This window comes from Numenius arquata, chromosome 5 (genome assembly GCF_964106895.1).
Source record: "Numenius arquata chromosome 5, bNumArq3.hap1.1, whole genome shotgun sequence".
NCBI lineage: Eukaryota > Metazoa > Chordata > Aves > Charadriiformes > Scolopacidae > Numenius > Numenius arquata.
This window is the reverse complement of record NC_133580.1, coordinates 39,936,647-39,950,963: the sequence shown is the minus strand read 5'-3', so window position 1 is coordinate 39,950,963 and position 14,317 is coordinate 39,936,647. Positions and strand designations below refer to the sequence as shown.

Here is a 14,317-nt window from a genome sequence, read left to right as displayed (position 1 = left end):
AACCAGAACATCCTTTTCGTTTCATGAAAAGTGTTCCAGTGTTTGAAAACTAGAATTTGGGGGTTTGAACTCTGTCTTCTTTTTCCTTTTCACTTGCAGTATTATAAATGTGTATTTATGATCAAAGTGGCTGACAGTGAATGAAGGGGGAGAAAATTGAAATCTAAGGATTAAACTTTTTTTTAATGTATCCTAAATAACAAGGTAGGAATACAGGGAAAGTTGTGCGGTTATGTTAGAAGCCTCAGGCTGCTACTAATCACTATGAGGAAAGATTAAATAGAGAGAACCATGGCAACCATCTAACATTTGTGAATGAATCTGTGTTTCCGTAAGGCAGTTCTTAATGTACAGCACTGCATATTCTGAAATAGATGTATCCAAAGTGGGTTGGCGCAGAAACTACCACCCATATTTGGTGAATGGTAGTTAGAAATGTTCTCTGTTTATACCTTGAGTATCTTTATTTCATGGAAAATGTAGACATGGCAGGATACTTGGGTTTTTTGTGCTCATTTGCAGTATTGGCTGGAAGTGATGTCTATTGCTGAAAGTGATATTTGTGTATAATTAAACATCATTTTCTGAGTACAAAAACCTGACCTCATCAGTTATTTATTTGGATTATATCTGAGTATACTGTTTCTTTCCAGTGACTGTTAAAACACAGTTATCTGTAGGATCAGCAGATACAGGTACTACTATGGAAGTTTATGTCATTTCAAATCATTGCTGTTCCACCCTTCCCTTCCCTTCCCTTCCCTTCCCTTCCCTTCCCTTCCCTTCCCTTCCCTTCCCTTCCCTTCCCTTCCCTTCCCTTCCCTTCCCTTCCCTTCCCTTCCCTTCCCTTCCCTTCCCTTCCCTTCCCTTCCCTTCCCTTCCCTTCCCTTCCCTTCCCTTCCCTTCCCTTCCCTTCCCTTCCCTTCCCTTCCCTTCCCTTCCCTTCCCTTCCCTTCCCTTCCCTTCCCTTCCCTTCCCTTCCCTTCCCTTCCCTTCCCTTCCCTTCCCTTCCCTTCCCTTCCCTTCCCTTCCCTTCCCTTCCCTTCCCTTCCCTTCCCTTCCCTTCCCTTCCCTTCCCTTCCCTTCCCTTCCCTTCCCTTCCCTTCCCTTCCCTTCCCTTCCCTTCCCTTCCCTTCCCTTCCCTTCCCTTCCCTTCCCTTCCCTTCCCTTCCCTTCCCTTCCCTTCCCTTCCCTTCCCTTCCCTTCCCTTCCCTTCCCTTCCCTTCCCTTCCCTTCCCTTCCCTTCCCTTCCCTTCCCTTCCCTTCCCTTCCCTTCCCTTCCCTTCCCTTCCCTTCCCTTCCCTTCTTTTAAGGTTAAAACATCAAACATGACAGACATTGTAGAACATAACTCTTTTTCAATTGTTGAACAATCTGTAATGATATCCAAAGGAGTTTCCTCTTACAGTGGAAGGCACTGCCAAGTCCTGCTAAAGAGGATGAATAGTAGGGATGCATTGCCCAATACTGTGAGCCTCAGGAACTGAAGTCAAATGATTCTGGGTAACTTTTTTCAGAACTTCCTTTTGGAAAGAAAAAATCCAGAGAGAATATTTTAAAACTTTATATCAGGTAGTCTTCTAAAAACAGTTTTCTTCCAGAGATCTGTCTTTATTGTCACTCAAAGTAGCCCCAGTTAAATTTTTCTGATAATGTTGAGCAAAATCGGTTTTACTGAACTACTACCCTGCATTTTTTGGGGCTGCCACAGGGTTACCATTGCAGCCAAGGTGTCTTCTCCCTTTTCCCTTCCCTTCTTCCAGGAAATTTATTTTCTGTATCATGCAAGTTTTGGCTCTGCCATCAGCTGGCAAGTGGAGTTATTAATAGCTAACTTTTACTGATATGCGCTGCTACTGGTTTGAGATTTCAGGAGCTTTGTATCTACTGGACTGAACAGGTCAATATTTTCCAGTCTGAGGTTCATGCAGATTTTGTTGTCTGGCAACAAATACAAACCAGTGTGAAGTAAGTAGATGCATTTGAAAAGCAAATAAATTAATTAGTGCACAAGTACCTGCAGTTTCATTATTACCAATTGTTAAATTTTTGTGTCATTTTGATTTTCATCACACCTTGTAACTGTGTGCCTTGAGGAAAACTTACTTTAGTCTCAGTGAGAGGGGAAGTATTGGTAATGGAAAAGAAGAAAGTTCTCCACCTATTGAATGAATGGTGCACTTACACTCTTCTTTTTACAACTGTTGATACATCTATAGGTTTTGTAATTTGCCTGAAATCCACTTTTATTTCTCTAAGCCGGCATGCCACTCTCTTGTCTTCTGCTTTCTTCCTTCTTGGATTCCTCCCATTTTCCCCAAGCCCTTTGTCATAAGTTTTGCATTCCCCTTGTCCTGCCATGCGTTTTTGCTGGACTCTGTACAGCGTGTTGACCTATGGGGAATAACAAGGCTGGTTAAACAGATTGGGTCTGCCATTAGATACCCTGGATTTGAGTACTTCTGTTGTGCTCCAGTGTTCCCTTTTCTACCCAGGTAAATGAGAATCTGCCCATCAGAGTATTACTGGAGAGCTGTGTTGACTGGAGGAGGTCTCCTGAATTTATTGCAAGTCAGGTAGACAAGTTTTGAAGAAAATATCTTCAAGCTAAACATTTGGCCTTATTCCCTTTTCCTTTAGGAAAAAGATCAAAATGATATTTTCATGATGACAGTTTTTAATAATTTCCAATGTTTCCAAAATTGAAGCTGTCCAAATATAAACCATCTAAGTTCTATTCAGTAACAGTTTGTCTGGTGAACTGCCAGGGGACCTTGGATGCTTTTGGTCTGCAGCTGAAGTAGATATTTTGGGATGCTGTGCCAGCACCAAAAAGACCTTGGAATTCTATGTGCTTTAAAACAAGTTGGAATAGAAATATAACAGAGTCCCACAGGACACTGTCAAAAAAAAAAGACAGGGATTGTTATCAACTTCCTATTTCTTCATTAAAAAAAAATAAAATTGAAATGGGTTCTTGTCAAAGGGGGAAGGAAAAATATATTTCATCTCTCACAAGCTGTTTTAATGGGTGTGCTAGATTTTTGCCTAGTACAGGTCTGTACAGAGATGGAAAGGTCCAACATTGCTGATATGACAAAGTGTTTTACCTCTTGGGTTTCTGCTTCTTACATTCATTGATCTGTTTGTGGAATTCCAAAGGCAGAGGGAAGCCACAAAAAGGTCACAAAACTGCAAGCCAAGGTAAACAGCCTGTCAAAATATGTTTAGCAAATGACAGTGTAAACCACAGAAAAAATATAGAAAGGAGAGGAAAACCTATTCCATTGGAAAGTACATTTCCTGGTTGGAAAGACATTGAAGTTTAGTGTCAGTTACATTGCTTCCTTGCTCTTTTCCAATAAATTGTCTTTATTCAGGTTGTTAATTCAATACACGGCCTGAGGCACCTAGGCCATAGGGAAGAGGAATACGTGTTCTGCAACAAGTATACGGGAAGGCATTGTGGGCATCATGACTAAAGGCAAAAGCTTCTCTCATCCCAGGAGGAGGAGACTGGACTACCTCTTTGTCATAAATTTTACTTAGTAATGTTTGAATAACGTATTGAACATAGATACAGCACCAGAGCATTTCTTTAGTCGTTGTCAAGGAGGGTTGTGTTTTCTCCTTTGAACGCTACACAAAAAGGAAGGATTCTTTGTTTGGTTCAATGTGCCTTTTAGCATGTTTTACTCTGCTGTAGATGGAAAATAGCTTCTCAGGTTTTGGTTGTTTATCCTAGTTTTCTTGCATTTCAAGTACAAGCTTCTCTAGATGGAGAAATAATTCTGGATGGCTATGCTGTTGTCCCTGCTACTCTTTAGCCCTGTGACGTGAAGCTGCAGAATTATGTAGCACAGTCTTGTAAATGCTAAAGCATCTGAATCACTTTGTTTTGTTACTTTTCACAGCAAGTTCATACTTCAGTCCAGATGTGCAACGTGAGTAATTTTAGTTGCACAGAAGATTGTCTCTGCACATTCAGCCTAGATAACTGACAGAAATAAAGTTATTGGCTAAAAATGTCATTACATCCAGGAAACATGAGGCACTTTTTTCTACTGATGTAGACAGAAAATCTAAAGATTCCCCTTGCTGCTGATGAAATATCTATATTGTGCAGGTAGCTACACCTACATCTGTGTTCAGCAGTAAGAAGCCAATACTCATATCCCATATATTTGCTTTTGAAAACAGAAATTTTTGTCTATAGCAGCAGGCTTGTTTGTTGAACATAAAAGAACAGAAATCCTCTGTAGGTCCTGAGGGAGGTATTACAGAAAGGGAGTAATCATTATAAACTGTGCTGTATGTATTGTACCATGTTGCCATGAGAAAGTTATGTTGAATTGGCTTATAAAATAGGTTTTAGTAAATACCCTAAACAGTGATATTGGTAATTGTGCACACAACAGTTCAGTACTAGCGAGTGCTATATAATGATTAGAGTGTTTCCAGGTTGATCACTTGGAAACAAGTGGATTTCTGATGATAAGACTGGTGTTCGGGTTGGGGGAGGGTGATTGAGAAACCTCTTAATCAAGGTAACACTGCTAACACACAGAAAAATCAGAATTTTTTTTATTAGAAATGACAACTTGTTTAGAAATATGACTTACAAAGATCAAGGAGAAAATAATTGAATGTAGAAGAAACTCCCTGACAAAAAAAATTATCTAGATCTGTCATGTATATCAAAAGTTGAATTTTATTTGGGTTTTTCAGAACACTTTTTTCCCCTCTATTTTACTTCTCAACTAATGGAAATAATAAGCATTTATTTTAAGGGTCTAGAGTTTAAACTGTGAAATTTGAATTTCTGTTTTTCTTCAGGGGTACCAGGAGACCAAAGAGTGCAATAGAAAGTACTCTGTAAGTTACATAGAAGCATGAACACCTATATCCTACCTGACCACCCAGACATCCTAAGCTTAAGTCAGTACAAATGATTAACTTATTCACTCTTTACAAATCAGAAAAGTAGATATTTATTTCATATTCTTAACTAAAAAAATCAATTTGATAAATGTGTTGAGCCCTAAACTCTTAGTACAGTTAATGTACACATTGCCTTAATAATGCATTATATACCTGATCATAAAACACTGGTGGATCAGTTAAAGGAATTAGTGTTTGAGAGGTAAAAAAAGATGGTGATAAAGTAATTAGTGTTATAAGTTCAATAAAGATTTAAAACTGTGCTACATGGCAGTAATGGATTTTGGACACAGTTAATGAGCATAATCATTGCATTCATTTTTAATTAAGTGGAAAAAATACTGGTCCTTTAAATGGAGATAATAAATGTGCAAGTCAGTCTTGCACAAACATGCAACACAAGAATTTATTGCCTGCTGTCTAACTAGGGAACTGGGAATCATTATAAAGATTAGCTTTACTGAAAAAAAAAAAAAATCCAGAAAAAGCTTTAGTAGAAAATGTTTATGAGGTAATAATTTTCACATTAAATATTGCTTGGCATATTTGGTAGAGTGTTGTGTGCATGTTTTTTTTAAAATACGAGTATTTGCTATCATCTTGGAAAGGTTTCATTGCTATTTACCAATTTAGATTTATGTGAGACTGATTTAGTATAGGACTGCACGTGTAAGAAAACATAAAAATATCAGAAATCTTGAAACTTTCTCAGAGGCGTGTTATGCTTGTGCTTAGAATACAAGTTGCGGTTTAAAAGTAAAACAGTGACTCGGAAAGTTACAGCTGCGAACTTCCAAATGTTTGCCGGGCTTTAACCGATGCACTCTTGCTTTCCTGAACCACCGGACCGTGCTGCTGCTGGGGCTCGGAGGGTTTCAGGCTGCAGCTGGGGAAACCCAGCTGAAATGCTCACTGTTTACTCTGTCAGTGGGCAGCTGGGGAGCTGACATGAAACAGGTTAAAGCACTGAAAACAGACCTACCTTCTAGAGCAGTGGCTTTCAATGGTTTTATGACTTGGGAACTCTCTAAATATTTTCCAGTGGAAGCAAGGACTTTGTGTGGCTTATCGAAGCTTATTGATGACAGTTGACTGGCGTTACGTAGTTACCTTTCATGAACCTATTTGAAGTTGTTCACAGATACCCAGGCCACATGTTAAAAACCAATGAAAAGAAATCAAACTTAATAAGTTTCATTCTCTCAAGCTCCCAATCCATATCTCTCTTGTCAATATTACCAGAATATCAGATTCTTTCTGACATGCAGTGCGTCTAGGTCTTTGCTCAACAAATGTCTCTTTGGGATATGCATAAAATCAAAATGTGTTTCTGAATTTCCCTAAGCCACCTTAACCTTCAGGAGCTTGTTCACCACTGGTATTACAAGTTTTCCGTACCAAAAAGCCCCTGAATTTTGACTGGTGACGTGCAGAATACTGCTAGTGGTATTGCACTAGGAGTTACTGTGCCACACTTAACCGATTTCAGTCTATTTTCTCTGACTTTATTCTGCCGTATCCCACATGTTGTAATTGCTTTCCGTAAAAGGAACAAACAAAACCATACTCATGGGTCTCTTCAAAATGCTAACTCTGCTTTTATTTTTTTAACCTCACTGCATGATTTTATTATGTATTTAAGCCAGCAGTAACTTGGAAGCTAAGTTTAAAATAGCTGGCTTTGGTAGCATACTTTTAACATTAAAAAGGAAAAAAGAAATTGCAAACTGCCGAATCAGTTTATTGATTAAAGCAGGAAGTTTATAGAAATTTTATCAGTCAATAAACATTTGATTTTCTTTTCTGTTCAGGTATGACTTTGTAGAAGTTGAAGAGCCTAGTGATGGCACTGTTTTAGGGCGCTGGTGTGGTTCCAGTAGTGTGCCAAGCAGACAAATCTCCAAAGGAAACCAGATCAGAATAAGATTTGTGTCTGATGAATATTTTCCTTCTGAACCTGGATTCTGCATCCATTATACACTTCTTATGCCAGTAAGTAACATGTTTCAGATTGAAGCATTTCAGGAAAACAAAATCTTTGAAGTGGTAGCTCAAAAGAATCTTTTAATAGATTAGGATTAATTACTGGTTTTTTCTTAATAATAATAATAATAATGAACAATCTGTCTTCCAGAACTGTACATTTTGTTTCTGTTTTTTAACTAACTGAGTGTTCTTGTGGTTCTTCTTGGATGGCGTTGGACTGGGAAGTTGTGGGCTCAGTTGTTTGTGTGGAAACTTCAGCAAAATGTTTGCATTCCTCATAGAGTACTGTGAAAAAAGAAATTTTCTAGCTTTGAGAAGAAGAAAAATCAGCATAAGAATCAGCTGTGTGACATTTAAAGAGTATTGGGAAGTTACAAAAGAAGATTGAAGAAATTAATGTTTTTGTTCGTCAGCTGCTAGTAGACATACACAGCCAAATGGTTATACTTAGTTCAAAAACTAAAAAGTTCTTAAAGTTCAAAAAGTGCTTCTGAACTGTTTTATTATAGTGACAAAGCAGTGTCACAGCTTTTATTATAGTGACAAAGCAGTGACAAAGCAAACGCATAATACTCATTTTCCACTGCATTTTCCCTGGAAACTATACTTCAGATTTCTCTTGAATGTTGCTTACCACTTGTAAATCACAAGTATTAAAGAATAGTCATTGTCTAAAATGTGACTATTTTCACTGTCAACAGATTTCTGTTACCTTTTTTCACCAAATGAAGGATCTCTGATAGAAAAAAAAAAGTTTATAAATTTTAAAGGATGAGATAATCTTCTGAAACATTAGAGTGGAGCAGAACAGCAGTTGACTTGTTTTGGAATAGGTATTCCATATTTAAAGAGAGTAAGGAGTATTTTTGTTAAGGTCCTCATAATTCACTTTGTGAATCTCCTAAATAGTCTTGTGGTCTGTGGTATTTGGTTGGTGGAAAATATCTGCAAGCTCAATAAAAAAAATTGATCAAAAGAATCCATGTTGTAACCGCACTGACATGCGCTTCACTCAAAATGCATTTGGCTTGCTTATTGCTTTTGCCATTTTTGCCTCTTCTCCCCGTTTGCAAAACTTCAGAAGCAGCAAAGAACAATTCTGCGTATCTTTTGAACAATAAATAATCTTCTGTGCAATATATTTAGCACACTGATGATGTCAGTGTAGTGGTGAATGTGTGTGTGTGTGTACATATACATATGTATGTAATTTTCTGTTGTTTTCCTATAAGTATTTCTAAATACTTATAGGAAAGTATATGTAAATATATAAAGTATATAAAATATATAATGTAAAGTATATAAATAGGCCTAACTAAGAACTATTCCTAAAGCAATTAAAGGTTTTATCTGCATTTTGATTTTTTTGTGAGTTAAACCCTTTTGTTAGTAGAATAGTATGACCTGATAATGATAAATTTTGAAATTAAATAAAATGTCAATCAGCCTCCAAACTAACTTGAAATATGGCCAGGTTTAAACTTTCGTACACCTGAGGGTAGAACAAGTATGTTTACTATTAGAAAATGGTAAAAGAAAATCCAAAAAGAGATGTATCTGTGGGCTGATGCCAAATTTCATTGTTGCTGCTCTAGTATTACATCTTACCTGCTACATATCTATCTGACTTATGTATGATCCGATTTCTGTGGAATGGATCAAACAAAGGCACCTAAAAATACCAGAGTATATGTATAATTATCTTTATGCCATGCTGTACAAATGGACTGAGTTTATTCCGTGACATTTGATGTGGAAAACTGGTTAAGATATTTAAATTAGCAACACTTGCAAAACAAGTCTTAAATCTTCAAAATATTTACTACGCTTATTCAATAGACAAAGACAAAGCTGACATCATAGGATGCATTTTGAGTTCCCATTTTTCTCCATTAACAAAGCTCCTATAGCATAAGAAGTATACATACAAACTGTTTTAGAAACCAAGCATGTTATCTCTTACATATGTACCAAGCCAGAGCAGCCCGCTTCATGGCGTGGGAATTCAGAACTAGCCCAAAATGTGCAGTATAACAAATCCTTATTAGTTTGTAAGAATTAATTTCCAAATCTCTCTTTGAAAAGGCTGTGATCTTTTTCATCAAAAATTCTTAGTAAGCCATGCAAAATATAATTTCACATTTCAGACTGCAGATTGTAAATGAAATCTATACTGCTGAGTTTCAGGGTTAGACCTGCTTCTTGTACCTAAAGTGACTGAAAACCGATGCAAAAAAAAAGATGTGTTTTCCTTTAAAACTATAAAGCTATCTCATCCAACATCTCAAAAGAAACTAAAATTTACACACACACCCCTTCCCTCTTACCTCCCCGCAAAAAAAGATGTCAGCTCTAGGAACAAATGTAAATTTTAAATAGTTCTTGTAAAGCCGAAACCAATTCACTTAGTGATTCACTTCAGTGTATTGGTCCTAAACAGTTAATTTTTTTTTTTCCTCATTTTTTGACAAGAGGGGGAGGGGGAGATGCCTGGTAGACTAGCAATGAGAGATTGTTTGGGGAGAAATGAAGCAAAACTGAAATAAAACAGTGCAAGCTTGTTTCTGTATTTGGAGGCCACACACAGAGAGGGGCACCGGACACATTTTCAGGTCTTTTAAAGAGCAAGAGAAATGGCTTTGTTTAAATCTGCTGTAATTTATCGTATATATGTATTTTGACTTTGTATATTATATTTCAAACCAACTTTTCACATGATGAATAAGTAGGGGGAGAATGGCTATTGATCTGATTACTTCTAAGATTTTGTCACTCAAAAGGACTCGCAGCAGTTCCTATGTCAATAGATACAACATTTTTTGGAAAGGTTTGCTGTGGCAGCATAAAAGCAGTGCATGTACTGTATACAAGTAGAAAGCTCCCCAAGAAAAACATGAAGCTTTTCTTCGGATTCTAGCTAATTACAGTTTAATTATTTGAATTTCTTAGATTTTTAAATTGTGTGCTCTGGCTACCTCTAGAACTTTCTATAATTCTGGTCTAACTCTACTTTTTTTTCCTCTGTTCTGTAGTTGGAAGTTAATTTTGTCTGGAATACCGTAAAGTGGAAGGAAGTGTTGAAAAAGCTTACTCTTACTAAGAAAGTGTAGTTTGTGTTATTTCAAAATTATTCTGCTACTTTCAGCACAGCTGTTATTCGGAGCCACTCTTTTCATGCTCTGCCCTGCCACTTAGTCTGTGCTTACTGGTGAGCTGCTTTATTCACTAAGGGCTGCTTAGCGGTTGTTCTGCATTTTGACTGTTCAGCTATGCATTTATTAAAAGTCATGTTTTTGGCAGCACTATACCACCTAAACCCTCCTAGAACTTTATTGCAAAAACAATCCATATTTCATTTCTTTTCCCCTTCTTTGCACTTGCCCCCAGTTACAGCTCTAATCCATATAGTAGCCACAAGCAATTGCGGGAAACCTTATAAACTCTTATAATATATGTTTGGGCTTCAGTCTTTCTAGTGACTTGTTTAGTTTAAATTATGTCAGTTACAAGTTTGGCAAAGAAAACTTGATGTAATAAAGTCCATTGTTACTTGGGGAGAGGGTGAATGGGATACTTGATGCCTGAGGTGCCATTAAGGAATGCATGACTGATTGCCAAAGCAGTTATTAATTATTCAGGGCACTCAGAACAAAGCACCTCCAGTTAAAGTTGAAGCCGAGGGTGACTGTATTCCCCTTATTTTTTGGCATATGGTAGCATGTCATTTGTCATCAAAGATCATGCCAAAGATCTTTGCAAAGAACAGACTTAACCCTCTTCTATGCAAGTGAACATGAAAAGGAAAATCCAAGAAGCTACTCAAAGACTGACCTGGTTTAAAAGTGACTTGTCAGGTGTTCTGTGATTTTTGGTGCAGTACCTGTATGGCTACCTGGATTTTGATGCAGAGATGCTCTTAGTGCTCTTGCTATTAACTGCAATGAAGATCAAATTTAACACTGTGTAGACGATATGTTTAGAGCTGTCTAATAATTGTTCCTTTATTTCGTCCAATTTGACTAAGTTTTACTCTTTTAGAGTTGAGCAGGTTAATTTCATTTGTGGAACCTTTTTAATTAAGCTTGTTTAATGAAAAAGCAAAAAAAAATTAAATACTAAAAGTGCATAGTAATAGAACAGAGAAAGGAAAGCTCTTACTTGACATTCCCTTCCTGAATTTCAAAAGTCCGCAAATTTCACAGATATCAGGTGTGTATCTCGCATTTCAGTACCAAAGCTCAAGAGAGGCTTAACTTTGGCTGCAATAACTGAAAATCCATCCAGAAACATCCTAAAGGACATTATTGATCTCCTAAACAAAGGTTTCTCTACACTCTCTTAAGAAGTAATCAAAAGATTTTGGAAATAACATGATTTCAGGGTTGTTTAAGCTGAGGGGGTGTGAAGCAGCAGGAGAGTGTACGAGTGTTATTTAGTCTTTGAAATGCTCCATGAAGTGAAAAAGGACTGTGAAAATCCTTCATATGATGGGAAGGACTCTTAAACAAAACCTCTGTTTCCACTGATTAGGTGTAGTGAAACCTAAGCCCAGATAAATCAACAAACTCCTAAAGATATTCCAGTATGCAAATTCACTCATTCAATTTTTATTTTTTTTTGGTGTGTTCATTTTACATTACAGAAGTTTTTGGACTAATTCTTTTAGTGGAGTTTTCATTTTGCGTTAAATTTGTGCTTGAGGTCTAAAGAGAAATTCCTTTTAATTTTCTTAAATGAGACATTAAAGATCACCCTAAAATACATAGATAGGAGTGACATGCTTCAGGTTAATCAAAGAATGACAAAAAGTATAAAACCAAGGATGTCTGTTATCCATGGGACTACAATGAATGGGGGAAACAAACTCCTTTGAAGTAGAAAGAACCTCTGAAGGATATTTCCTAATCAAATCATAACATCTTGTTTTCCTGTGACTTACTCACTCTGTCTTATGGACATCGTAAAAATATTTTAAAATCTGTGTATGTGAAGCAGAATCTCGGAGAGACAGGGTTAGAAATGAATCTAGCAAAATCATTCTAGCAAAATTGTGGGCCTGCACAGAAGTCCATGAAGTGTGTCCTTGACCTGCCCAATCTGAGATGTTAGTGTGAATTTTTTGAGACTCTTTAAAGAATAGAGACATTTTGAGCCAAATTGGTTGTCATTTAGTTCTTAAAAGGATTGAATATACTTATATGATAGCAAGTTTTGTACTCTGAAGGACCAGGTTCCTTTCCCTCTGGCCAAAATTTGAATGTAGTTTCTTTGTAATATATGTAGTATATAATTTTTCTCTTTTGTATTTTTCTGTGATAGTTTTACAGTGGCTCAGGCTGAAAAGAATCAGAAAAAGTTTCATTGACTATTTGTAGGACAAAGTAATTTTGTTTTCTTGGATTTTTTTTTTTTATTTATTTTAAAAATTCATTTTATGTTTGACTAAGATTTAAATTCATTAATTTTGGAAGTTTATTGCATATCCCATCCAGTTTCACTGTGGCAAAAGATATAAAATATCAGCTGTTTTTCTTATTTCTAAACAAGTAACAATAATTTCAAATTAAGTGCCATTATGTTACCACACCTCAAATGTCATGCTTTGTTTTTTTTCTATTCAACAACTTCAGCAGAATTACTTCCTGAAAATTTCATGAGTGTTCAACAAGTAACATAATTGATTCTGGTTATGGAGCATTTACATGAGTCTTAAAATTGTATTTTTGAAAGACACTATTGAGGGGAAATCAAAACAAATGAGAGGGAGAAGAGCTTGTGAAAACTGCTTTCCGTTTAGTCATTAATAGCATTATGTACCAGCTAGATCACTCTGGCAACCTGTTTCAAGCAGAAATTATTGCCATAAACAAGCGATGGGGTACTGTAACTTGTCAAGAAAAAGCAGCAGCTCTTTTTACTCCTTTACCCAAATTATGTCTTTGATCACTTATTAACCTTCTCATTCCACATGAAAGCAGATAGTGGGATGATTCAGTAGTGCAAACAATGTTCAAGCTCTTTAAATGCCCTAAAAAGTGAATAAAGGCTTTTACTCGGTTTCCATTTAGTAATAAACATGTATATCGTCAGGGACTGTTATTATTTGGAAACTTCATTAGTGTGTCTCATAGCACTTTCACCAGAAGTTTATTTAATTTGAACATATGCGTTACTTTTACATAGTCTATCATTTACTATAACACTATTTACTACAATAGTATTCTGCAACAAATCTTGCATATATAAGCTTTAATGTTGTTTGCTCTGTTGCTTTCAAAAAGTCTACAAGAGAATCTGAAGATAGAAAGAGTAGTGTTTTTGTCTTGTTTTGAACAACTTCAAAATTATCCTGGAGTGTTATGACTCTGGGAGTGGTCTGGCTGATGGATGTGGGATCTTTAGTAACATTATTTATGTTTGGGAACAATCTGAAAGAAATATATTTTGCCAAATGATGAGAAGATAGAAAAAAACCCACCACCAACAACAAAAAACAAAATACCAAACCCACCCCCACAAAACTGTGTACAAATCCAGGAAAGATGGCTACCATTATACTAACTGATAAACTTTTTTTTCAAGTAGTATTTGAGTCTTTTGGTTGGTTTTCTTTTTTCAATAAGTTCATTCATAAACGACTAAATTAGACCTAATGAGAGCAATTACACAGAAGAAATTAACAAAAGAATAATACCGCCACTCTGTAGCAACTATAAATATTAGCTTAAACTGTGTCATTCTCTACTTGTACCAACTTCCCTTTAACTGCTCTTCAAAGAGATTCTCTCTTCCTTCTCAAAATCTCACTTCTAAAACTGTTCTTTACAAATGAATGAGAATCAGATCAAGCTGGTTTTATCATTTATCATTAAAGCATTTAATATGTGTTACGGAAATTGGCATGTGATTTTGAAAATTTATTATTCAACAGTTAGCAGTACTGTCAAGTTTCTAAGCCTTTCCATTTGCCTTCCCAGTTTGCCAAATGTTAGGTTGCCTTGAATAAAACCAAAGGTTGTCTATCCCAGGAGCCTGCAACCAGTGATGGTCATAAATGGATGGCAGGGAGCACTAACAGGAGGTCAAGCCGATGTGATTCTTCACCCCTCCTGTACTACCCCACTTACTAGCTGTCTTCTGCAGAAGAGGGGGATTCCCTGAGCCTGTGTCCTTTGTTTATTTAGCAATCTGTAACAGAAGTTCCTCGCAAATAGTTGTCCATGTACCCCTTGAACCCAGGTAAACTTCATGCCTTCACAACTTCCTTTGCTAAAATCCAATTGTATAGACACTTTGTAGAAAAGAAACTTCAAATAACTCTTTTACTTGAGAGGGATACATATGTATATAAAAACGTGTCACTCTCTAACTCTAAACTCACTGATCTATG

General features: G+C 36.5%; 1 protein-coding gene across 1 annotated transcript in view; it reads left to right on the top strand.

The window, feature by feature from the left end:
* Positions 1-14,317, top strand: part of PDGFC (platelet derived growth factor C) — a 133,916-nt gene that overhangs the window by 89,353 nt on the left and 30,246 nt on the right. Inside the window, exon 3 of the mRNA XM_074147884.1 lies at positions 6,753-6,933. Within this exon, the coding sequence (XP_074003985.1) occupies positions 6,753-6,933 (181 nt within the window). The remainder of the gene's footprint in view (positions 1-6,752; positions 6,934-14,317) is intronic.